This window comes from Diadema antillarum, unplaced genomic scaffold, assembly GCF_040938485.1.
Source record: "Diadema antillarum isolate AM-2024a unplaced genomic scaffold, OU_Dant_1.0 seq00001441_RagTag, whole genome shotgun sequence".
NCBI lineage: Eukaryota > Metazoa > Echinodermata > Echinoidea > Diadematoida > Diadematidae > Diadema > Diadema antillarum.
In genome coordinates, this window is record NW_027272190.1 from 830,035 (window position 1) to 855,367 (window position 25,333).

A 25,333-nucleotide genomic window follows, 5' to 3' on the forward strand; every position below is an offset into this window, starting at 1 on the left:
GCAACAATATTAGTAGAACACATCAGTGAAAGTTTGAGGAAAATTGGACAATCGATGCAAAAGTTATGAATTTTTAAAATTTTTGTGTTGGAACCGCTGGATGAGGAGACTACTACAGCTTGTGAGTCATATGCGTACAACAGTATAAAGAAAATATAAAGAAAATTCAACATATTTTCACTTTTTTCGCATAATAAAAGAGCACTTGACTTGACTCTTTCTAAAGGCAGGGGGAATAATATTACCCATAACATTTGTCGGTAACGAGTCGGGGGAATGTGTACTTTTTTCAAAAGATGAAATTTTGTGAAATTCTCTTTATATTTTCCTTATATTTTTGTACGCATGTGACATCTAAGTTATTCACACACTGCAGTAGTCTTCTCATCCAGCGGTTACTGCACAAAAACTTCAAAAATTCATAACTTTTGAACGGACTGTCCAATTTTCCTCAAACTTTCAATGATGTGTTCTACTAATATTGCTACATTCTCTCAATCCTTATGTTTATGAAGGTGAACTTGTCCTTTAATGGGTCTGCAATTGCTTTTTAATCTCTCTCTCTCTCCCTCTCCCTCTTTTTTTTTTTTCCTCACTGTCTTTTTATCTTTCTCTCTCTCTCCTGCTCTGTCTGTCTAAATTTCTTTCTTTCTCTATTGATGTTTGCTTTTCTTTTCTCTCTTTTTTTTTTTGTCATCTCCTCATCTCTCTTTGTATATCTCTCCCACCCACTTTCCCATTCAACATTTCAACTGGTCAGCCGTCCGCATCGGCCGCTACTCCAAACGGGTCAAGCAGAACAACCTGGACGAGATCCGGAAGCTGACCGCTCGGCCGGAGACCAGCGAGGAGAAGGAGGCAAGGGAGCGGCATGAGATGGAGATGTATACGGTCAGCCAGACCATCCTCCAGGCCAGAGAAGTGACCTGCCTATACAACAAGACCATGGTCAACACCTTGATTAGCAGGAGAAAGGAACTTATGGTGAGTATAGATGAGTGACCCGCAACTCGTCATATTTAATGTGTATGCATGTTCGCATCACATTTCGTCGCTGAAATTCTATGGAATCCCACTCACATGCTGAAAATATTGTGAAGATTGAAACAGAACCACAAGTTCACTGATTGATGCTGGAAATTAGCAGCTATCGTCGTCAAAATAATGGGAACGATGCGGAATAGTTTTGCTCTAAGGAAGGGGCCCGCAACCCATCACCCGCGCTCCCATAGACAAAGCACGTAAAAGATATGTGCGGGTGACCGTAATGCTCCCATAGACAAGCATGTAAAAGATGCATGTGGGCAGTTCCAGCGTTACGGACATTACATTTCAGACAAAATTTGCAACTTCAAAAGGTCATTAAGATAACAAAATGTTTTAATTCTGAACTCATACAATGGAATCACTCACATATGAGGCTAAATCATAAACAGTGAAAATTTCAATTCATTTCACCACATTATATGGCACTTACTGCATAAAATGTTGGCCGTTACGGACATTACATTTTTTGGACATAACTTTTTGCATGCCTATACAATCATTGAAAACTCTGTGAGTTTAAGCACATAATTAGACCAATGTAGGAATAAATTGAAAGGTAAAGAAATGTTTAAAGAAAATAAAATCAAATTTAGTGAAATAGATGGCACATGTACCACCTAGAGCTATAATTGTGGCGTTACGGACATTACATTCTAAGCGTTACGGACATTACAGATTTGTCCACTTTCATTAAGTGGCAGGAGTCACATGCAAGTATTAATATTTTTTATCCTTTTCACTTGGATGGTAATCAATACACATTTGACAATGTTGCCATAGCCCTTTAATGAGATCTTTTATTTCAGGAGTTGCCAATTTGAGGACTATTTGTTCAGTATGGTCCTCTACTTTAACAATTTGTTGACTTTTCTATCATATTGGAATTTAATCAACTTATTTAATGCCTGCAATACAGTTGTGATCTATAAATGACATATAGATCAGCCTTTTGACTTTCTATTATGATATTCAAACTTTTAATTACTCAAAATGTAATTTTAAAGAAATGTTACGGACATTACACTTTTTATTCACATCTACATAGCCATCACTGAGCATAACTCTGCACGAATAAACAACTTTTATTTTAATCAAAACTAATGCATAATCAAAATTAAATAAAATAATGGTTCAACAAATGCTCAGTATGTATTTTTACACTATGAATGTTTAGTTTTACTTTCTTTTATTCCCCTACAGTTTGTTGAAGTACATAATTGTACAACAGTCTTTTCCCGGGTCAGAAAAGTCTGTTTTGGAAAATATTGTTTATTCTGCTTCCAAATCACCTTGGAAGCTAGAAAGGTGTTCTTGACCAATTGTTGGAGAGGGTCTAATACTATGATTCCATCCTGTTCTAAAAATGGCTCTCCTTCACTACACTCAAAGAAATATTCATGGATCCATGGATTTCATAATCGATGGACTATCCTCCTTACAGAAAGTCCAACCTCAGTTTATATCCAGCAATCACTTTTCTGGATTGCTCTATTATTCAGATATGGACTGGCACATGATTTTCTTTGCATAATTCGGTGCAAAATATGACCAAAAGTACGTAACACTTTTTTATTCTTTACAAAGTAATTGTGATTCAGGACAGCGTTAATTGCTATGGTACATTATATTTCTACCAACCAAAATACTGTTGCTAGAAGGAATAATGAGGAAGTGTATTTCATTCACATTCCATTTGATTTCCACATTATTGAATAATAAAACAGGAAACTTTCATGTAAACTATAATAATGAATAGCCAATTAATGATATCCTACACAATTTGCTTACAAGTGTCATGCGTGAGCATATGTCCCTTATCCAGCAATATCATTTTATCCAGTTGGCTACCGTTCACGACATGGTTAGATATTGAGGTTGGACTGTATTTCCTTAACAGACAAGTCAGACCACAACTGACCATATTGTGTAAAAGGCCTTGTCCAGAGATGTTTTTGACTGTTTCTCTTCTTTAACAATGTTTTAACATACATTCTTGCCATCATAGTATAATTACTCAACTTGATATGCTGTTGCTGTAAGATAGCTTGCATCCATGTACCCGTATTTCATGGTAGAAATAAGTAGACACAAGAAATAAGATTGTAGAGGAATGCAGAAGATTAGTCAAAATCTTGCTGAAACACTGCACTTGTTGCTGAGTAAAGTCCCCAATCAATTTTAATGCAAGGGCTAGGGCATTCATTGTGATAGATATCAATATTGTAGGGTAGAATCCAAACTATTCCTAGCAATCATAATTTTATGTAGCTATTAAATACTTTTGCCACAAATGTGTAATGTCCGTAACGCACTGGTTATGTAATGCCGTAACGCTTTTTAAAAGGAATTATGCAGGTTCCTGAAAAACTGTGTAGATATATTGTGTGATATCACATTTTAGCTTTGTGTTTGAATTTAGAACAAAATTAGACAAACACACAGTGTGTTACAAGAACTTTTACATCTAAAACGTTACGGACATTACACTTTGTAAGAGGTGGAAATTCAAAAAATTGAAATGCTCATCTTTTAAGAAAGAATTTTTCTTTTTCAATACCAAGAAGGATGATGTAAAAATGAGTCATCAGCTTTATCATAGCATAAAAACATTTGCCTGAAAGTCATTTTATAGGGAAAATTTCTACATCAGAAGAATTACATGCAAATTATACTGAATTTTTCAGCGATGTCTTAGAAAAAACACACGATTTCAATACCTAAAAAATTATATTTTTTCCAAATTGTGCCAAATTTTTTCATCATATCAGTTTGATATGACCCTTCCTGAATACTTTCCAGGGTAAAACAAAGTTGTTTCTTGATTTTCATTTTTCCACCCTCGGGTAACATTTTTCACGGAATTGCCCATACATATAATACTTATAACACATATTCCTAACACTGCGAAAATGTCCACTTTTACAGCACCTCTTGCCGATCCATTGCAATACATTAATTATATATTTTTTTAATTATTTGTGAGTGTGCCTGTCTGTGTGTGTGTGTGTGTGTGTGTGTGTGTGTATTTGTGCATGTGAACGGGACTGCGATATGACTTCTGGAAAAAGAAAAGATTACTTAGTCGCTTTTCTCAAAGGTTCCGACAAATAATGAAAACTTTTGTGATTTGATTTCCTGGTGCCGCCGTAGGCAATGGGTATGTGCAGCCACAAAGTCGTTGTAACTGTATCATCGAAAGTCTTGTAATAAATGCAGTACAACAATTTGTTTTTATATTCAGTGTGAAATCACTCAGCTTTCATCTTGTGTATGATTCTGTTCCAAAACTGAACAGATCTGTCTTTAGTTAGCAAATGTTGTTCTACAGAATTTCTTTCATTCCAAAACGCTGGCAAATTCAAGTACCGAGGAGCAGAACGTAATCATAAATTCGATCCAAAGGTTCATGCATACGCACTCCACCAAAATGAGTTCAAGCCATGTCATTCCTTTCTTTGATAACGAGTAATCAATATTGGGAAGGGAGAATCTTCCATTTCCAAACTGTTCCGAAAACTGCATGTGCATATATAGATATATATACAAAAATGTTTACGCTACCCACAAACACATTTGTGTTTTAGGTAAGAACAAGATATAAAATCCACCAAAGTCTGCCTTTTTAGACGTATTATAACTTTGTTTTCTCCTGCTTCATTTCATGATGCATTACAGGATGCTACATAACTTTTTGTTACTACTTGCCCGGTCGGGCAAGCAGATTTTCAAACTGTTGCAGAACACTTGCCCGAGCATGAATTTTACTTGCCCGATAAGAAAGTCCAAAAATGAAATTAATAAAAAAATCATTTGAAAAGCCAAGGGCTTGATAAAACCCAATCATTTGAATAAACAGCACACATGTGGGGAGTAACAAACTTGGTTCGATAGAGTGTTGGTGTTGGATTGGTGGGACCTTTTTCATGTAAGTGTTGGGAACTAAAGATGGCTTCAAACTTTTTGCTTGCCCAATTTGGGCAAGCATTTTTTTTCATTGTTCCAAAACACTTGCCCAACTTTGATTTTTACATGCCCTGGGCAATCGGGCAAGTGCTTATGTAGCACCCTGCATTGCACAGAATTTCTCATCTTCATTTCTCTCTCATGTCTCCATAATTTTCCCAACCTTTATCCTCCCCCTCTCCTCTCTCCTTTCCATTTTTCTTTCCAATATCTCGTGACACTTGAGAACTTTGAGAGCCAAAAGTAGCATATCTTTGTGGGAATGTGCTGGTAGATTGAATGGATTCTGATAAGAAGTTGATGTAAATAACATAAATGGGCAAAACAGGCATAGTGGCAATTATGTGTTTGCACTTTTGAAAGCAACAAGACCTCAGAAACATTTAGTGCCTCTGCACAATGTGTGTTTATTCTGTAAAAAAAAAAAAGATAATAATGGTAATGATAATAATAATGTGATTATAATAACTCACCAGTTGAGTGCAGTAGACTTTCACACAAATTATTAAACCTTTAAAGCTGAACATTAACAACAACAAAATAACCAAAAACTGTAACATTCTTAAAAAGCTTTGTTTTTCTCGATCTACAGCAGATTAAATGAATCATTGAAGTTTTAACCAAATTTGACAACAAAAAAATATGAACAAATGTTTAAGTTTGAAATTTTGCCTGATTTTTCATTATCAGGCGCACATCCCCCCCCCCTTTACTTTACCTTAAATACAAAAGAAATTTAAAAAGATGAAATTAAACCCAGAAGTGGCACCAGAAACATTAGTTGCGCCCCCTCTTTACAGAATTCCTGGATCCGGCCCTGTAGTTGTCCTACCAAATATGACCTGGTTTTGAAGTTTAAAGGTCCTTTTCACCTTTTGGAGCAGTGATTTTAAAAATGTTCAAGATATTACATTTGATGCATATGTGCAGGTCAGTTGTATCACAAAACATCTTACCATATAACATTTTTGCAATAAAGCATAAAGTCTAAAGAGATATCACTATTTTTCTTGTTAAACCATAGCTGTAGACGGTTTAGTCTAAAAACATTTTTTTTTCAACTATTGTTCACATATTTTGTATTTAACAATACTTAACATTGATTACAGTGATTAAATATTTTACATTGGTTGTTTCTATCCTTTATCTATCCCTATCCCTCACAATAGAACTATTTTGAACCACTAATTGCTGGGTTTTTGTTTTATCTGCAAATGGCAAATTATGCCTTTAAAGGAAACCTGCACATTAGTAGCAATGCGCCTCGGTCCAACAAGTAGGCCTAGGTGACACAATAGGAATTATGTAGGTATATTAGACATCTCTATTTTACTTAAAATTAGATTCCAGACAATCAGTAAAGAAGGCTCAGTAGGGTTGTAGAGGGCTTTTTTTTTTTCTTCTTCTTCTTCTTCTTCTTCTTCTTTTATGGCTGCAGGGTGATGGATGTCGGGCTTTTTACTCGAGTTCAGCAATTTGTATGTTGTAGGGAAAATCCCTATAAATGCTGAGCAGATCAGCTCGGTCTGGTGTGTGTATGAAGGCAGAGGTTATGGGAAGATTGGTCTATGTGGTAGTGAGTATGAGTGTGTGTGTTGAGTTTTCTGATCAGTTTGTATGCATGTTTTGTCTATGTAGTGTACCACAGCATCTCACCCCCCCCCCCCCCCAAACTACCCCTTCCTCTCCCCCTCAACGCTCTTCTTCATACGTGGCCTTGGGGAGAACTCCCCTCGCATCTTTGTAATGCCTATCTGTGTATCTGCCTCACCGTATCGTTGCCATGGTTACTGTGAATCAATTGTTTTTATGTGCATGCCCTTGACAAGTTGCCCAACTGGGCTTCCATTGTTGTTGTGGAGGGTAAAGAGATCTGATCTACACCCCAGGTCCTGTTTGGCCCCCGCCAGGGTAGCCCCCTGATGGGACTTCACCTCAGAGAAAGTGTGTCTTGAATGAATGTAGGGCACAGAGACAGCACCCACACAAAGATCTGTAAAAACTTCAATCAAAATTCTAAAGCCATGTTCAAGTTTACTTTTAACACATAGTGATGATGATGGAATCAACCAGCAAAAAGTGAATGGTCAATAAGGTGCAGCCCCATATAATGCATTCAAAGTTGCCTTTGAGAATAAATGGAGAGTGGATGAAATCAGACAACTAGAATGGTAGTCATTTTGTCATTTTGAACCTTGTGAGGATAGTTACAGCAATTTAAACTTTTGCATGTTTTCCTCAAACAAGATGATAAATATTATACTATCGATGGGGGGGGGGGGGGGGGGGCGGGGAGGAAGAATGTACAATTGTATATCACAGTATCATTGGCAGAGGTGATAATACACATACCTCCACCTTTACAATCAGCCAGATTAAAAGAACAGACAAACAAACAAAGAAGAAAATCACATTATGTCTCTTTTTTTATGTGGTATCCATGATCATGATATTAATCCTGTACATGCAATTGTTGTGAATTTGAAATGATCTAAAAGTGAAGGAATGGGAAGAGAAAAGACTGCAAGGTTACAATCTGTATTCTCTTCGAGCACGATGCCTATTCAAGAGCTTATTCCTTGAATTCATCAGCATCCAGATGACATAATTTGTGGGAAAACAATGTTTGCTACAGTGCCTTGAGCAGACATGAAGAAAAACGCTTCTTAGAAAAAGAAGACATAGAATTTTATAAACACGTCTGAAGGAAATGTAAATGTTGTGAAGAGGAGGAATTTTAAATAACATGTACAGCTTATAATATTGTCATGTTTTATAACATTTCATGCACATTTTTTTTTCTAGATTTAGAGAGTTCCCAAAGTGCTAGCAATAATCTTATTATCCCACAGCCATAAGTGTGAGTTCTCTGTATTAAGTGTGAGTTCTTGTATGAATCATTGCCTTTGTCTCGCTCCATGTTTCCTTTTGGAAGTCAGTATTTGTGACCAAATAGCTCCAAAGCCACAAACAAGTTACTGATTTGGATTCCCTGTAGAGGACTCAAGTATGTCATTTGGGTTGACTGACTCAAATTCATGATATCGTGTGCAAATTTAATGCAAATTGTGTTTTTTGGTTAAATTGATATAAATAAGATTATTTCAACTTTTAACCATTGAAATTAATCAATTCTAGTGTAGATAAGCTTCAAAGAGTGCCTGCAACAAATTTTGGCTAAAAAACAAGAGAAAACAAAAGGTCAAAAAAACAGTAAATTAAATAAAAGAAATTAACAAAACAATAGACAACAAAAGAAATTGATTTTGATTGTGAATTTTTTTTACACGAAAATTGTTTGATGTGTCTTGAGGAATTCTGACACAAAAATTTAGCAATCCTCCAGTCTTTTTAATGGAGTTATAGGGAAAAATATGATTTCATGCACAAATTTGCATAATAGATTAATTAAAAATAGAAAGGCAATATTTTTCTATTGTATGACCATGTAATCTTGTAGTTGACATCCAGCTCTATCTTCAGGCAAAATTTTGCGGCGATCGTGTGATCGGCGTCCAAGATCCGGTCCACCCCCCCCCCCCCCCCCCACTTTGTGTTGGTTTCTATTAAAACTGGAAAATCATATTTGTTGTTCCCTCACTGCAAATTGGCAATGTTAGGATGTGGAGAGGAAGAGAGCAAACTCTTGTTTGGTTATCGTGTTGCTGCCTTCACCTGCCCTCTTTCCCTTTCCCACATAGTGTTGTAGATAATGTCTGGAATGACTTTGGCACAACTTTTCCTTCCTGTTGTGTTAGTGGATGACAAATCAGATGTACCGAATTCCCCGAAGCAACTACAGCAAATCTCTTCTGATAACTGACAGTCCTTTCAAATCATTGTCACTTGTGTTAGGTTCTTTGTTCTAAAATTCTAGAATTCCAAGTGGGTGTGGTTTTGTAGAATTGTGATGGATTAGGATGGAAATTGTGAGTGACAAAGCTTGCAAGGGTTTCTCAAATGCCATTACGTACAGAAACAAAAAGGTTTAGCATCATAGACTAGCTTCTTTTGGGTCATATTATCTTCTGTGACTGAGCAGAAAATTCGAAAATTCATAACTTTTGAATGGGATTGTCTGATTTCCTTTAAACTTTCACTGATGTGTTCTACCCATACTACGAGTGTAGTGCCCTTTAAACCTTTATTGATTTCTTGTTTGGATATGAAATCCATGCAAAAAATTTTGAAGCTTTGCATTCGTGTTTTTTGTTCTTATTGTCTTACTCCGTCTTTATCACAGTTAGGGAGAAAATGTTTACTGTAAAACGAGGAACGTTCGCATGCATTTTAATTTTGCGAGAGCCAAGATTCGCAAAACTAAAATGCACAGGAATGTTCCTGTCTACACTATATGCATTGAATGCTCGAGGCAACTCGTGAAAATTTCATGCCGTGACAAAGGCCATTGGCTCCAATTCGCTAAAAAATTTCATGCCACGATTATATATCATGTTTTACAGTATTTGCAAAATAATTGACTGGGAACCGTGGGCTGATTATTATGACATATTTTGCATAAACCATTCACTGGTAGGATTGTAAGTTGGTAAATGTAGTAACCATAGCTGATTTGCAGATGTGACTACAGCCAATGTTGCTGTAGGTGAAAATAAAAATGCATTTTGCTAATATTCATAGAAAACTTGACCTGTTGAGGATGAGTCCCGATAATCGGGCAAATGTCTATGGGAAATGCATGCTGTAGCAGAATCAGTCGGTCCTCAACAGATTACTCAGTCCTAACAGAAAGCAAACTTAATACATGGTTATGATATGGATTTGTCTTTTCAAAGACTTGTGCAAATACCAGTAGTTTTTAAAGTTAGCAACTGTGAAATGTCAATTGTCTGAAGTAGTCTCTCTTTATATGGAAACCAAATGCTACCTATGTCTTCTTTTTCACCCTCTCAGTGTTTTTGGAAGTTTTATTTCTATATTTTTTTCCTGACTCCAAGCTTTCTTTAACCTATTGAGGATGGGCTTATTTTGTTGCAACACACGTTTCCCATAGGCACTTGTCCGAGTATAATCAGGACTTTCAGTGAGGTAAAGTGTGTCTCTTTTTTTTCTTCTTCTTCTTCTTTCCATTTTGATGGCAACCATAGAACATTTCCTTTGTACCAGCATTTTTTACCCTCATCATGATAAAACCCCAGTGTCTGGCTGGAAATGGACTGCAACAGCTGTTGGTAAATGTTTGCACAACAATCATCCTGTCTTTCTGATGTTGTTGTTGTTGTTTTCTTTTTTCTATGTACCCCTACAGTTTGATTAGAATTCAGCTTTTGTGAGTGTAATTTGATTCTTGCATTTTGGCCAGGATTCAGAATATTTTGTTTGTTTATTTTTTACTAATTCTCCTTCTGTGTGTTTTGTGTGGGTGGGTGTTTATCAACCCATTGACAGAGACTCCAACTCTCCCGCTTTCGACGGGAGATCTCCCGCCGAAAGCCCATTTTTGCACAATCCTCCGTTCTCCCGCTTGAGATTTGATTTCTCCCACCCTGGCTCTGTGTCTCCCGTTGGAAAGGATTTCCTACTTATTGCCATATCATATGTTGAAAAACAAGCCTTAGATAGCACAAGAGAGCATCTAGAACCCTAGACTGGACCCCGGCCGCAAGGAATTTCGCGCTTCGCGCACATCAACTTGGAGTCTCCCGTTTGCGAGGGGTTTCAGGCGGGAGAATCTCCAGATCAGAAGGTGCTGGGGGTTGGAGTCTCTGCATTGAGTATGGACTGGTTTTGCTACAATAGGCGTTTCCCATTGATACTCGCCCGAGTGTACTTGGGACTCATCCTCAACGGGTTAAGTGTGTTGATTTGGACCGGTGTTATAATGCTTGTGTTAGATGTTCATGTTTATTTGATGTCCTCACATGTGGAGACAATTTCACAATCTTTTATTTGAGCTCCCTTGTGAAAACTTTTTTTTTCTTACTCTCTTCTTTTTTTGAGCTCCTCCATGGAGGCAGTTATTTTTATGAGTTCCTTCTTTAAATGGCGTGATTATCTTTTCGCTACTCCCAGGAGAGGCTTAAAAGTGGTGGTAAGCCAATCATCCCTGCCTCCTACACATCAGACTTGACGGAGGAGCAGCGAAGAGATCCCAAGGTCTACGCATGGAAGGCGTTTCTAGAGGCCATATCACCGTGTGTCCGAAGAATCGTGGAATTTGCAAAATGCCTCCCCGGATTCATGAAACTACCTCAGGTTAGAAAAATGATTTGATTTGGTTTGTTTTCCTCTTTTAGTTCACAAAAGCAAAGAAACAAACATATTAAACTGAGTTACAATGATATTCATTATACAACATTTTTGTCGCGTTTTTTACGACAAACAAAATAATTGAAATGTATATTCTAATAACGTATTGCAACAAATGGTAAATGAGTGTAGTCATAAGAATGACAAAAAATGAATGGCATAACAAGCTATGGATTTCCGATCAAAGGATTTATATGAACATACAGCAGCAAGTGAATACAAATTTTTTTTTCCCTTTACTGCTTCTCCTGGTACATATACCGGAGGATACTTAGGATTAACCCTAACTTACCTGGGGGGCATAATGCCCCCCCCCCCCCCCCCGACACTTCGCGCAACATGCATCCACATGGCGATTCATGACAATTTACCTTGAAGCCTTGGGCAACTTTTAAGACCAAATTTGCGACGTCCGAGTACACGGTTTCGACGTTACGCAGCATTATGTAAGTGCATGTCAGACTGAAAATTGCTCAAAAATGTGATTTTGTGTACAAACTTTTTTTTATTACTTTAGTATGCAGATCCATCTTGGATATACCTTTATAATCCCTAAACTAGTTGAGGACAGACTGATTTTGCTTCTACATCCATTTTCCACAAACACCTGCCAGAGTATACTTGGGAATAGTCTTCAACAGGTGAAGGTTTAATGAACCAGAGGAGACATGAACCCTGTTTTATGGCAGCAGATATTTCTAGTTTTGTTTTGTTTTTAATTTTAATAGTAGAACCATATTTCCCTTGGAAAATGGTGTAGAGATGAAAATACCAAAGACGTCTGACAGAGAACATATATCATGTCTGTAGTGAGAGTAATTTTCACCTTACCACATCATCTCCCCAGACCCACCATCCCATACCTTCACCCCCTCCCACTCAGACAAGTACTAAACCACACACTCCATCACTTCAAGAGGTGTAGGTGATGAGAAAAAAAACATACATACATGCATACATACATGCATGCATAGGAACATAGACATAGAGATATACGTGTAGAAAGGTAGGTAGGTAGATCTACATGTATGATAGATAGATGAATAGATAAATAGATGGAGAGATAGATAGATACATACATACATACATACATTTAAGTAAATAGATATAAAGATATGTAGATGGGTAGGTAGATAAAAAGGTAAATAGATTTACAGATAGACAGAGAAAGATAGAAATAGATATACAGATAAATAGATAAGACATAGATAGATAGGTATACGGGGGGGGGGGGGGGGGGGGGGTGTTTCATAAAGCTGTTTGTAAAGTTACGAACAACTTAAGAGCGACTGGTGATCAGTTCTGATGTGCTATACCGGTACTTATTAGAATTTCCATAATTCAGCACAAGAACTTATCACCAGTTGCTCTTAAGTTGTTCATAACTGTACGAACAGCTTTATGAAACACCCCCCGGTCATGTAGGTAGACAGACAACAGACAAATTGTTGGACAAAGAGAAAGACAGATTGATACATTTGGAAATAAATTAAGTTAAATGACTAACAGACAGAAAGACAGACAATGGACAGAAGGAAAATAAGGGACAGACTCAAATAGGAACATGACTGTACTCTCATTTGATTTATAGCATGGAATTTTATTTCATTGAATGGCACTGACATTACTCTCCAAGCACAGAGCATTGAAATGTTGTCAATTTTACAGATTAACCTTAGGTTTATTGAAATGAAGTTAGTTGTATTCATTCAGCATGTTTTCATGATAGTACAGATTTAATCATATTTGATTTAGATCTATTTCTGTAAGTAATGTAAATTTCCCAAGAGCGATTTTCCTTTAAGCAATAAAGGAAGTCAATTTCCACCCTTTTGGCATAGTTACAACTTGACAAATGTTTTTAATTTTGAAACACCACCATGATTCACTTTTAACCCGTTGAGAGCGAGCTGATTTGGCCTTGATGCACATTTCCCTTATCTTAGACACCTGCCAGACTCGGAACTAGTCTTCAAAAGGGTGAAAGATATAATTAAAATTGAAGGTTTGCGTATTAGAAGGGGCCTCTTTGTGCAAGATGGGATAGGATATCCTGGGGATAAAGTTGTATGTATCATTCATCGTGTTATTCACAGTTCTTGAGGAAGGAATTGTGAGCTGTATTATGCTGCCAGTGCTTCTGGATAAAATGATGTCTCGTTCTCCCCAGTCACATTATTTTCATCGCTCCACTATCATAAATATCTCTCCCTCGATCTCTCTCATTCTTCCCTATCTCTCCCCCCACTCTCCATTATTCCCTCTCTTTATCTATCTCTTCTCCTTCCTTTTTATTTCTCTCTCTCTCTCTCTCTCTCTCTCTGTCTCTGTATCTGTCTGTCTCTAGCTCTATCTATCACTGTCTATTTTTCTTTATCTCTGTCTCTATCTTTGTCTAAGTCTTTAATTCTCTTCTCCCTCATTCTGTCTGCCTTTATTTATATCTTTCTCTATCCTTCTTACTTCGTCTCTGGCTTTCTATCTTATTTTCTATAATCTTTTCTCCCCCTCATTCCTGTCTTTCTGAAAGACATTCTCTCCCCCCTCTCTCTTCCCTCCTCTGTTTTCTCTCTCTTTCAGATGTATGAATAAATATATGTGACCCGCTACAACAAAATGATCCTAAAGTCGGGTGAGATCGATTATTTGAAAATGGCATGTATAATCCCCTAATCTTTCTGCTTTAAATTGATATATAACACATTTTTTTAAAATAATCGGCTGCGGAGATATCGATGTTCAAAAGAGAGCATGTCGAGACGTGTGGAAAATCACTGTTTTGAGAAAAGCGCCCTAAAAGTCTTCCTTTCGATGCAATCACAATCAAGGGACACGCAAGTCAGTTTTCACCTCTGGACAATAGAAGGTAAGCCCTAGCAACCCCCGAAGAGTTTATTCAAGCACATCAGCATCGGCGGTCTCCTCACCAACCAATCAGTGACCAGGATGTGAGACGGCTGAGCATAGCGCACCCCGCCCGCACGCACCAGTCGACTGGGCAGTGTGCGAGCTTCACGCTTCGGTTAGCAGCAAGCTGCAGCAAACTGACCAATGAGATCACTCTGGTCGTTGTTAGGGGCGGAACCTATCTGTGGCGCTCAATCCAAATTTTCGAACCAGTTTCTGCTTCATTGAAACGCCAAAAATCATGGCTCAGAAAAACGCTATTTTTTAATCTTTCCTTTCATCATTTTGCTTCAAAATTTCGACAGATGATAGAAGACATGTTAGACTCCAATAATATATCAAAATCAGAAAATCATAAGTTTTGACCAATTTTAATGCTCTGACTTCAAACTCGATTTTCACGGCTTCGACCGTGAGCGACTTTAGGACCTTTTTGATGTAGCGGGTCACATATGTTTATTTTCCATTTTCTCTACAACAACTATTTTCCCTTTCTCTCCCCATCTCTCCCTTTATCTTCCTCTTCTGTTAAATACTCATTTTCCCTTTCTCTCTTTGTTTGTACATATCTCCATTTTTCTCAATTTCATAACCCTCTTCAACAATCTTTCTTGTCTTTATCTCTTGTTTCTCTCTCTTCCTTCTCTTTTCAATGATCTGTTCATATTTGTCTCTAATTCCACACTTTCTCTCTTTGTATATTTTTCTTTTTCCTCTCCAATGACCCCATTCTAACCCAGTGTGACCAGATGCAGCTGCTGAAGCAGACATATTTTGAGGTGTGGCTCATCCAAGTCAACCCGCTGGCATCCGCCATCGACGGCAGCATCATCCTCGGCGAGCAGGTGCTCTTCGACGCCGGCCTCATCGCTGACATGGCCGAGGAGAACCTCTGGAGGCACATACTCGAGTTCGCGACGGCCATAGCCCAGCTCAACCTTACCGATATGGAGACTGCCCTCTTCATGGCCTCAACCATAATGAACTCGGGTAGGTCCAGGGCAAGTTTTTCCCAGTGTGAGTATCGTTGCAGTGACTAAGCTGTTTGTGTGTGTGTGTGTGTGTGTGTGTGTGTGTGTGAGCGAGAAGTTGTGTCCTTCTTTCATGAATATCTGGAAATTCAGTCATGTGCCACGGTCACACTAAGTGATAAAGATAATTGCCTAAAGACTGACGTGATATGAAACCAGACCATGAGTATGTGTAGATGAATCGTGGCAAAGAGATGTTTACAAGCCATTTTCCCTGGTGTTAGTGTTAATAATCTTATATGACTTCCTGTTTGTTACATATCAAAGGTTCCTGACATCAAGTGATTAATGTGGGTTATTCTGGAATAAGATACTGCCTCATCATTTGACCTTTCACTTTAAAGGGGTGATGTAGCATTGGTGAAGATGAGGATTGGGCTTTTAACTTTTTGCGAGATACCAAGAAACCACTTATGAAATAGTATAGGGCATTGCCATTGTAAGAAGAATTCAAAGTTTATTTGATGAAAATCAGTTTTTGGAATGACTGAGACATCCAAAAAATATGACCCCGTTTACAGTGCGAGGCTTGGCCACGCTGAGCCCGCCTTCCTTTCAATGTAAACGTGAAAAGGGCCAAATGCGGGGCCAAAATTGGCCACGCATTTGGCCACGCTCTGGAAGTGGTCTCGGCCATGGCCGAGCCGCGGCCGAGCTGCGGCCAAGCCCATCCTTTTCTCAGTTTAAATGCAATCCGGGCCAAATGCGCGGCCAATTTTAGTCTGGCTTCCAAACCCTCTGCCCATACTATTTCGTTATTCAGGATATTAACCCCCTCATCGTCAAAAACGAGTATAGTTTATTGTAAAGGTGGTTTTGTCCTGCAAAGTATTTTTCCTTCAGCACAGGCCTTTGCCCGAACGGTATCTTCGTCACCACGGAATCCTGTTGGTAAAGGGTCTGAAAACCAGACTATACCAAATTGCATTTGTTTACAAGCAGAGCGCCACTACGAAAAAATATTGAAAGGTTTGAATTAAAAGCGCGGCCAGGCCCAGCAGTGTAAACGGACAAATTTGAGGCTAACGGATGCAATTGAGGCTGGGCTCGGCCACGGCTCGGCCCAGCCCCGCACTGTAAACGGGGTCAAAGTGAAACAAAGCAATCACGATAAAAGGTGGGTCTATTAGGATCGCTCTGTTTTAGATATATCAGCCATTTCCAAACCAATTTGCATCAAATTACATTGAATCAAATTACATTACATTGAATTACTTGTGGAATTACACGTACATGCTCTTTCACACTTCGTCAGAGGTTTCTCATTATCTTACCAAAACACATTAAAAACATGAAGTTCTGTCTCAACCAAAACTATGCAATCCCTTCACCGCTGCTATGACAGAATATTTGATCAAGATTTGTTAAAGCCCCCCCCCCCCCCTGCCCAGAACTTAGCCATGGCGGGAGTGATACAAAACGCTTTATGAATGTCATAGTTATGTAATATTGACAGGGGGATTTACTTAATCCCTGTTCATGAACAGATTAGTGGTACTGATCAGTAAGTAGGGCTTGCCCGTGTAAGGTTAAAGAAATGAAATGTTGTTGTTTCTAGATCGTGCTGGGCTTCATCAGCGAGAAGAGCTTGGGAAACAGTCGGAGCTCTTCCTCGAATGTCTGCGACGAGAACTGGCCAGGAAGGATCCACAAGACAGCAAACGCTTCTTTAAGGTCAGTTTTTCTTGTGACAATCAAGAGGGATAAGAGGTTGCATATGTGACCCGCTACAACAAAAGGATCCTAAAGTCGCTGACGGGTGAGCCGAGAAAATCGAGTTTGAAGTCAGCTCACCAAAGTCTGTCAAAACGTTCGGAGTTATGTTTTTAAAGGGGCATAGTCGCGGTAGTGTAGAGGGCGCTGTTGATGATACTGCCGATCACCGTTAGCATTGATACGAAGATTACCGAAGTTGAGCTGTCATCAAGAGTAAAGTGCGTGGCTGTTACTAAGTAACGTTGCCTTCGTTGTCTTCTCTGCGCATCGTGCAGTCTGTAGTAATGCCAGGGTGCGTGCATATGTGCTTGTTATTATGACATCACAAAAGAAGTTTGCTAAAGCTGTCATCCCCCTCAGCCGAATCATGAGCCGAACTGTGATCTGACCACTGACTACAGTGAATCGGACTTCTTCGGACTCGGGAAAGTGGGCCAAAGCGTAAGCGCTAAAGAGGAGTCGATAGCGTAGGTCTCTATAGGAAACTTCCGCCGTGCGCCCGCGTACGCATTGACTAAAACACGGGGACCATGCACCTTTAACATAAATTGTAGTCTAATGTATCTTCTATCATCTGCCAAAATTTTGAAGCTAAATGATCAAAGGAAAGGCCTGAAAATAGTATTTTTCTGGGCCATGCTCGGCTCACCCGTCAGCGACTTTAGGATCCTTTTGTTGTAGCGGGTCACATATTAAAAATACTGGTATAGATATTTTAGAAAGAAAAGTAACACTCAAGTATCAGACATTCACATGAGAATATTAATTAAATTTCATCCAAATTGTGTCACAATTACCTAAAAATGTTTGATATTTACAATGTACCAAGGACTTTCAAGAATTTGATTTTGATTTTCTCTTTCGTTACTGAACACCAAGATTTTCTTAATTTTTGTTTGTTTGTTTGTTTGTTTGTTTGTTTGTTTTTTGCCATGAAGGTTAAGTCGATTTGAGACAGTAAAAAGAAAATATAACTCTCTCCAAAGTGCTGCCGCTATGTGGTGTGTGCACCAGGGGTAGAGGTGTGCTCTGGGCGTGTGGGTTTGATTTCATTTCGTAGAGTGATGATAAGCTGTAATGAAAGTGTTTTGAGCTAAGTGTTAAAAGTGTTTGAAGAGTTGTATACACAGAAAACAGCCATTATTTTATTATCGTCATTATTTCATTTTTTTATCAGGTCTATTATTTGTACCAACTCATTATTTCAGCATTATGGTCAAAGTGAAAGTAAAGTATATCATAATGAAGATGGAAGAGAAAGGGTAGAAAAGGAAGAAGGAGATGATAATTAACCCATTGAGGACGAGTCCCAAGTATTCTCGGGCAGGTGTCTATGGGAAATGAGTGTTGTAGCAAAATCAGTCTGTCCTCAGCGGGTTAAGATGAAGAAGAAGAAGAGCATCACAGTATCATTTAGATAAAAATCTAATGTTATGTAACCGATCCCCCTTCCCCCTTTCCCCCATCCCCTCCTCAGCTGGTGATGAAGATGCAGTTGCTCCGATCAGTCTCCGTCCTCCAGATGGAATCCCTCCTGAGGTTCTTTATGGAGCACCCCACCGTCCCTGTACCTCCCCTTCTCCAGGAACTCAATGACAATGTCATGGAGACACCCAAGGTAGACATTTACAGTGCCTGCACGGGTATATTCAACCAGTCAAACACCGATGGGTAAGACGCTCTGGCATTTTCGTTGTGTTTGTGTGTGTTTTGTTTTGTTTTTTGTTTTCTGCTTTCGTCTTTCAGTCTCTCTGTTTTAGAACCTGCTCATGTGCTGTAATTAATCCCATGACCAGAGAAAACCCTAAAATTCAACCAAATTTCTTAGTAAAGGCAACAAATTTCTAGTAAGGTTGTAGGCTTCATGTTTTGCTTTTTGGGGTTTTTTCACATGTATGTTTAATATTTGATGGTAATGGCAGTGATAAAGATAGTTGAGACTGTGATAGTGATTATGATGATGATGAGTATGTTAAAGGGATCGTATAGTTTTGGCTGAGACCTAATTTCAGGTTTCTAACATTTTTTGGTGAGGTAATGAGAAACCTCTTATAAAATATGAAAGAGCATGTAATTCTATGAGGAATTCAACGTTTCTTTGATGAAAATTGGTTTTGAAATGGCTGAGATATCCAAAAAAGAGCAATTCTAATAAAGTGTGGGACCCACACTTTATTACGATCGCTTTGTTTTACTTTGTTTTTGGATGTTTCAGTCATTCCAAACCCCATTTTCATCAAATAAACTTTGAATTCCTCTTAAAATGGTATGCCCTGTACTATATCATAAGTGTTTTCTTGGTATCTCGCAAACATTTAAAAGCCCAATTTTCATCTCCACCAAAACTGTACCATCCCTTTAACCATTTTTATTAAATCCCTTTCCTCCATGCTGGAGGGAGCTGTTGTACATGCAGCAGCCCTCCAGCATGGAGGAAAGTGAGGAGGAGATCAACAAGCACAATGAGTAACTCTGAGCTACAATTGAAGAGTTTGTTTGCAAAAACCGATAAGTTCATATTTGCCAAATGGAGATATTTGCGATTAAAGTTCAAGAAAAATAAAGAGAATAATAAGAAATTTTTTTCTTCTTTTGACCATAACTTCAAAGATGTACCTTTATATGTAGTGACCAATATATCATTTAAAAGGTATTATTTTGTACTTTATGACAGAGACCGTACTTCAAAATCTTCAAAAATGGACTTATCGGTTTTTGCAAACAAACTCTTTAATTGTAGGAGACATTTACCATGGCCCATGCACCACAACCCGAACGAACTGTGAGAACAAAATCACTGCATGCGAGCATGGCGAGCATACAAAATTATTTTTTATATGAAAATTACTGATTTGAGTTTTTAAACATAACCTTTCCACCTGTGTGTACAAATTTATTGTGCTACTTTGCAAAATATTTTGTATTATGTGGATATGGAATCAGATAAATGAAATGAAATAAAAACAAGTAAGTTCCAACTGTATTCCAAAAACATGTTCATACATTATTCGATGTCACATCGATGTTATTTTACAAAAAATGTTGCAAGAAGACAAAAAAAAAGAAAAAAACCTCTTGAGAATTCATGATTTTGAGATAGAGCTCTTGTCACCCCAGGGACGATATATTACTATGATTTCTTTTACTCATGAAGGAGGAGTATTGATTAAGTTGATTTTGTTGCCATGGTTACCATACTTATCACTTGTCATGTGATCTTCCCTTGTGGACTGGGCCACAGCGGCAAACGGTCGAGGGACATCTGGGATCAGCTACCACTCACCAAGCTGACGAAAGGAAATGGCATATTCCAGCCCCCGAAGTCAGTCTGCGGCGTTCCTACCAACCTCTCTCACGCCACTCCAAAGGAGGAAAAAGCAGACCCCCTCAGCTGCGCCTCAGCCAACAGTCTACCGGTACAACCACGGTGACATCGCCTCAGCGCCCCGCCCCACTTCCCCATGTACATTGAAATATATCTTATAAATACTTTTCAACTCTATTTTTGTCAGTGACGGTGTTCAATTCTCTCTATATTTTTTCATTTTGCAATTGTTTATCATAATTATGTGTATGTTATTGCTCAACTCAGTTTCGATTGTTTAAAGAAATAAGGCTTAATGGTGTATTCTGATCATGAATGGAAATATGTAAATGTACAGATTGTAAAAGAAAAATTACAGCCTCCACGGATAAAGCTGTGATACGAAATTTTGTTGTGTATGTATTTCCTTGTGTGAATGTAGAAACAGAACTACCAGTTCAATGTAAAAAAAAAAAGAAATACATTGCCTTTCCTATACTCCATGTATGTCCAAGTGAGTTACACAAACTATATACCTCTGTACTCATGATGTGCTCATATTTGTCATGAGAACTTTTTGAATGCAACCAGCAAAACCCTTGCCAGAAATGTTAGGGACTTTTTACTGTCTTGCATCATTTATATTACTACCTTAATGTGTTTTTAATCATGCAGAACAGATAGAGTGATGGACCTGTTCTGTATATTATATGCATCAAGAGAGTCTGGGTCATAAAGTGTGTCTCACAATTACAAGAAGGTACATTTCATATTTCAAGGGCTCTTTTTTTTTCAGTATTGAATGATTTTTGGACAGAGGTATAATTGTTTTATGGATATCTGGAAATATTTTTGGAAGGCTTACTGTTTTTATCAGTTTGTACTCCTTTGCAAATCATCTGTCCATTCATAAAGAATACAGCACTATGAAGTTCGTACTACATTGTATTTGTTTGTCAGTTGGATTGTATTTTTGACATTATTCAGGGTGCATGATTTTATTTGTGTCTTTGTTTCTATTCTCTTTTGTTTAGTTGATTGTCTTGCTTTGTTCTTCTGGATGTTTCTTCAGGTTGCAGTTTTTTGTCTGTTGATTTCTTTCAATCACTACAAAATGTATTTTACTGTAATGTGCCTTTCTTGGTTGTTGTTGTTTTTGTATTCTTATTTTGTTTGTTTGTTGGGATGTATTGTTTGTTTATTTGTTGTTGCTTTTTTTTGGGGGGGGGGGGGGGGTGGGCGGAGGGGCATTGCCAGCACCATATCAACTTATGTTTTATTCTGCTGGGAACGAAAATCTCTTTGTGATTACCCAATTGAGCCAAACCTGCCCATAATTCGACCATACCTTGTAATGCCGTCCAATACTTTGACTGCCATTTACATGTAGAAACCTATGCTTTTACGCACAATCAAATTTTGGCAGAGAAGATGGACTTCTGGAAATGTGTAATTGTTTTCAAATGTAGAGTGTTTGATGTAATTGATTCTCTGTGTGAGGACACTCTCTCAACCACTTAAAAGATAAGCTCCTTTGATATCTGCTCACCAGGCATATAGTGATATGCAATTATGCCATTTCCAAGACATATAGGACCAAACATGTAAATACCCATTTGATGAACAAGTCACTTTATCAATACTCTCTGTGGGAAATGCAGAAAAATGCAATCGCTTACGTATTTTCTTACTTTGAAAGCATTCTGCATTTATTTCAAACCTTTTTTTTTTTTTCAATTATTATTTACAGATCAAATTGGACAAATTGTTAAAGGATGCCGTTAAATCGACAGCTTTATCTTGTGTTTGTGTACCAATGAACCCAGTGACTATCAGCTATATGGTAGAGCATTTCAAGAAATATTTCCTTTACCTGCTAAAAGTTGTAAGGTACTGTGAAGAACACAAATTAACCCTGTGTGAGCTTTGAGTGCTTATTGGCAAAGGAGACCCCATTCCATTGAACACACTGTCCAAAGTCCCTGAGATAGAGAGTGTAAACCCCTTTCAACAGTAGTCCCAAGTATTCTGGTGCAGGTGTCTATGGGAAATGTATCTTATATAAAGGGACATTTGGAGAACTGAAAGTACTGAGGTACACATTTCTAGACTGTGTAGTGACTGAGCTTTAGTCGTGTGCAATAAGGCTGTGTATATGGCAATGCCATCTGCAGTTTTAGACAGGCGATGAATGAAAAGATGTTTTTTGCTAACAAAATTATTATTTTCCTTTTTTGTGTATTATTCATCTGAGATTTACACTTTATGAATTGCAAAGAATCTACATGTTACAAAAGCGATTTGTTACATATCAAAGTTTTTATGATTCTCTTCAAGATTAGTGAAACATCACAATCTCTTCGTGATTGACCCCAGGATTGCAACTCCTTGTCCTGTTATTTGTCATTGAATCATCAAACATTCAATGTCGTGTTGGTAATAAAATATGAACTTGACCGTCCATCGAAGGACTTTTGGTGATATGTGGCCCATATGAGGCATTTCGAGGATGAGCATTTGTCCTAGAAAAATAGCTAGCTAGCTCATTCCACTTTCTAATCAGTGCAGTTTTATCATCATCACGACTTTGCCAGTTGTGGCAAAGTTGACTTTGTGTTCCAGATGTGCCATGATTTGATGGTTGGGAAGGCCCTGTTATGTGACAATACCTCGTTTTTTCAGCCACAACTTTGCTAAAACATGGCACTTGTGGCAGGCAAGAGAGAAGCTACACTAAAACACTGATCAATTATGTGCTTATTTACGTCGAAGTAGGGCAATTTGTCAATCAGTTGCAATGAAAACATCTCAATGGAAGAATTTCATGAATTTGAAGAGAGAAGCTGTGTTGTGGCTCTGTGGTTAGGATGATAGACTCTCAGTCATGAGGTCCCTTGGTTCAAATCCCCTGGCAGCTTTTGCCCCATTGGTAAGGTACTCTTTCCCTGTTGCTGAGTTCTTTTGAAGGGACATGAAGCTGTAGGCCGTGTGGTAGCTTGCATTTAATAGTACAAACATTCACTGTTTTCTTTGTTAGCAGCCTTATAAAACAAATCACAATTTAAGGTCCAACTCAAATTTCCGGAGCTTAAGCAGTCCTACTTGCAAACTTGTAGAGAGCACATGCTCCATCACGGGCCTGGAAAAAGTTAGTATTGCATTTGATTACCAACTGCACCAAACAAGGCTGACTGCGCTAAACGGCCTCATGGCTCTGGCTTATAGTACGCTGAGCTCCTCTTGGTCTGCTCTGACACCTGTTGCTATTTCATGATATGTGTGATTTTTTTTTCTCTTTTTTTTTTCAGGAAAGAATTGGGTACATTTGACCTTATATTGCTGTTCTTGTAAACACATGTTTTTAATCGTGATGTACAGGAGATCTTCATGTTTTGGCAAGTTTTTCTTCCTCATTTGTTCGTATATGTGAAGCTTCGGGTATGCGTTTCATTGGGGTGTATTTTTAAAGTGTTAGTCTCTTTCCAGACTTTGTCATGTGACAATACCTCATCTTTTCAGCCACATCTCACCTTCTCACCTCAGCCACATGTGACTTTCTGTTCCTGACGTGCCATGATTGGATGGTTGGGAAGGCCCTGCTGTCGGTACAATGTGAGCACATGACCTGATCGTGGCATATGTGGAAACTTACAAACCATTTGTCAGTTCCGATGTACACTGCGGTATATTTACATTGTAGATATTGAATTGAACCAGAGAATACAGAAATCACCAAAATCACCTGATATCATTTCTAAATGGAAATGAGTGTGTATGCTGTGCTTTGATTTGTATGCAATTATGTAAAGGGGGGGGGGGAGAGAAGACTGCAGTTTACAAGGCAGTCATTTCTAATTCTCAGGACAGAATTTTTTGAATTAAACAACACCCAATTTTGCATTTTTATATCATTTGCTCTGAACATTTTACAGTTAAATCTTTTTATTTCAGTCAGCAATGCATCAGCCGTGTAATCAGATGGCTAGAATTTGGTTCCCATCGAGTCTAGCTGGGCAATGTTGTGTGTAATCATGTTGTCCCCTCTAGTAGGAGTCATAAACAGCGTCGCATGGATAGGACATTATTAGAATGACGTTCCCATGTGTGAGAGAGTCACAACTCTTTCACATAGAATATCCAACTTCCTACGAGAGCAGGATGCTAATGCGGTGAGTTGATCACACTCATGATCATGTGGCATGTGTAATTCATGCAAAGTTTGAAATACCACCGTAAGTTCCTTGGTATTTTGCGAGGTGTTTGTATTCACCTACCAAGGTACCGTGCAGACTACCATGGTATTTCACCATAAAGTGAGATTGGCCCTTTGTTGCACTGCCTATCAGTTTTGTACAGTACTAGTGTTTTTAGGCATAATCTTGTATTAGCTGGTGCATTGGGGAACTTCGTGCATGATGTGTTTACACAATAAGGCTAGTGTTTAAAAATTCACCATATTTCGTGTACATCTGGCTTAAAGAGCATCAACGTGCACACACATTATAATGAACACGGTTTTAATGAAATTTTCATTGTAACAAAGTAACAATTCAGGTCCCCAAATTGTCATCTATATGTATTTATATACTTTACGGTTTGGCTGTAACAAAATTTTAATATAACACAAGAAAAACAAATAGCAATCATTACTTGCCTTGTTCTATATTCATATAACAAGACAGGGAGGGAGAAGTCATTGATGCCTAATCCTCCCCCCCCCCCCCTCAACACACACACACACAAAATATCATCAATCACAGATTGTAGAAATAGAAGTACAGGGGAGCCTCATACTGAAAAGCTGCATTTGTAGGACCTCTGAAATGTCCTTCTCACATTGGGTATCTTGTTATATTTGTATCATTGATTAAGACAAAAGAATACATGAAAAGGAATGACACATACTACAAAATTACCCCATTATTTCGGGTATCCCCCTATATTCCACCTCTTTATTGTGAGGTGTCACTATAGCTCTCAGAGTGGTATGTCCAACACTCAGGAATGTCTCACTGTTATAACACATATATTTCCGAAGTAATAATATCAGGATATTCATGTTGTGTTGTACATGAATTGTGAATGTTTCTCATGT

At 38.2% G+C, this 25,333-nt stretch overlaps 1 protein-coding gene across 1 annotated transcript in view; it reads left to right on the forward strand.

The window, feature by feature from the left end:
• The window catches only part of LOC139709523 (retinoic acid receptor alpha-like), a 36,370-nt gene extending 15,906 nt beyond the window's left edge, over positions 1-20,464 (forward strand). The window contains exons 4-10 of the mRNA XM_071621483.1: positions 761-984; positions 11,044-11,226; positions 14,928-15,177; positions 16,777-16,892; positions 18,412-18,605; positions 19,332-19,372; positions 20,106-20,464. Of these exons, the coding sequence (XP_071477584.1) occupies positions 761-984; positions 11,044-11,226; positions 14,928-15,177; positions 16,777-16,892; positions 18,412-18,605; positions 19,332-19,372; positions 20,106-20,365 (1,268 nt within the window). The 3' untranslated portion in view covers positions 20,366-20,464. The remainder of the gene's footprint in view (positions 1-760; positions 985-11,043; positions 11,227-14,927; positions 15,178-16,776; positions 16,893-18,411; positions 18,606-19,331; positions 19,373-20,105) is intronic.
• Positions 20,465-25,333: the final 4,869 nt, after the last annotated feature.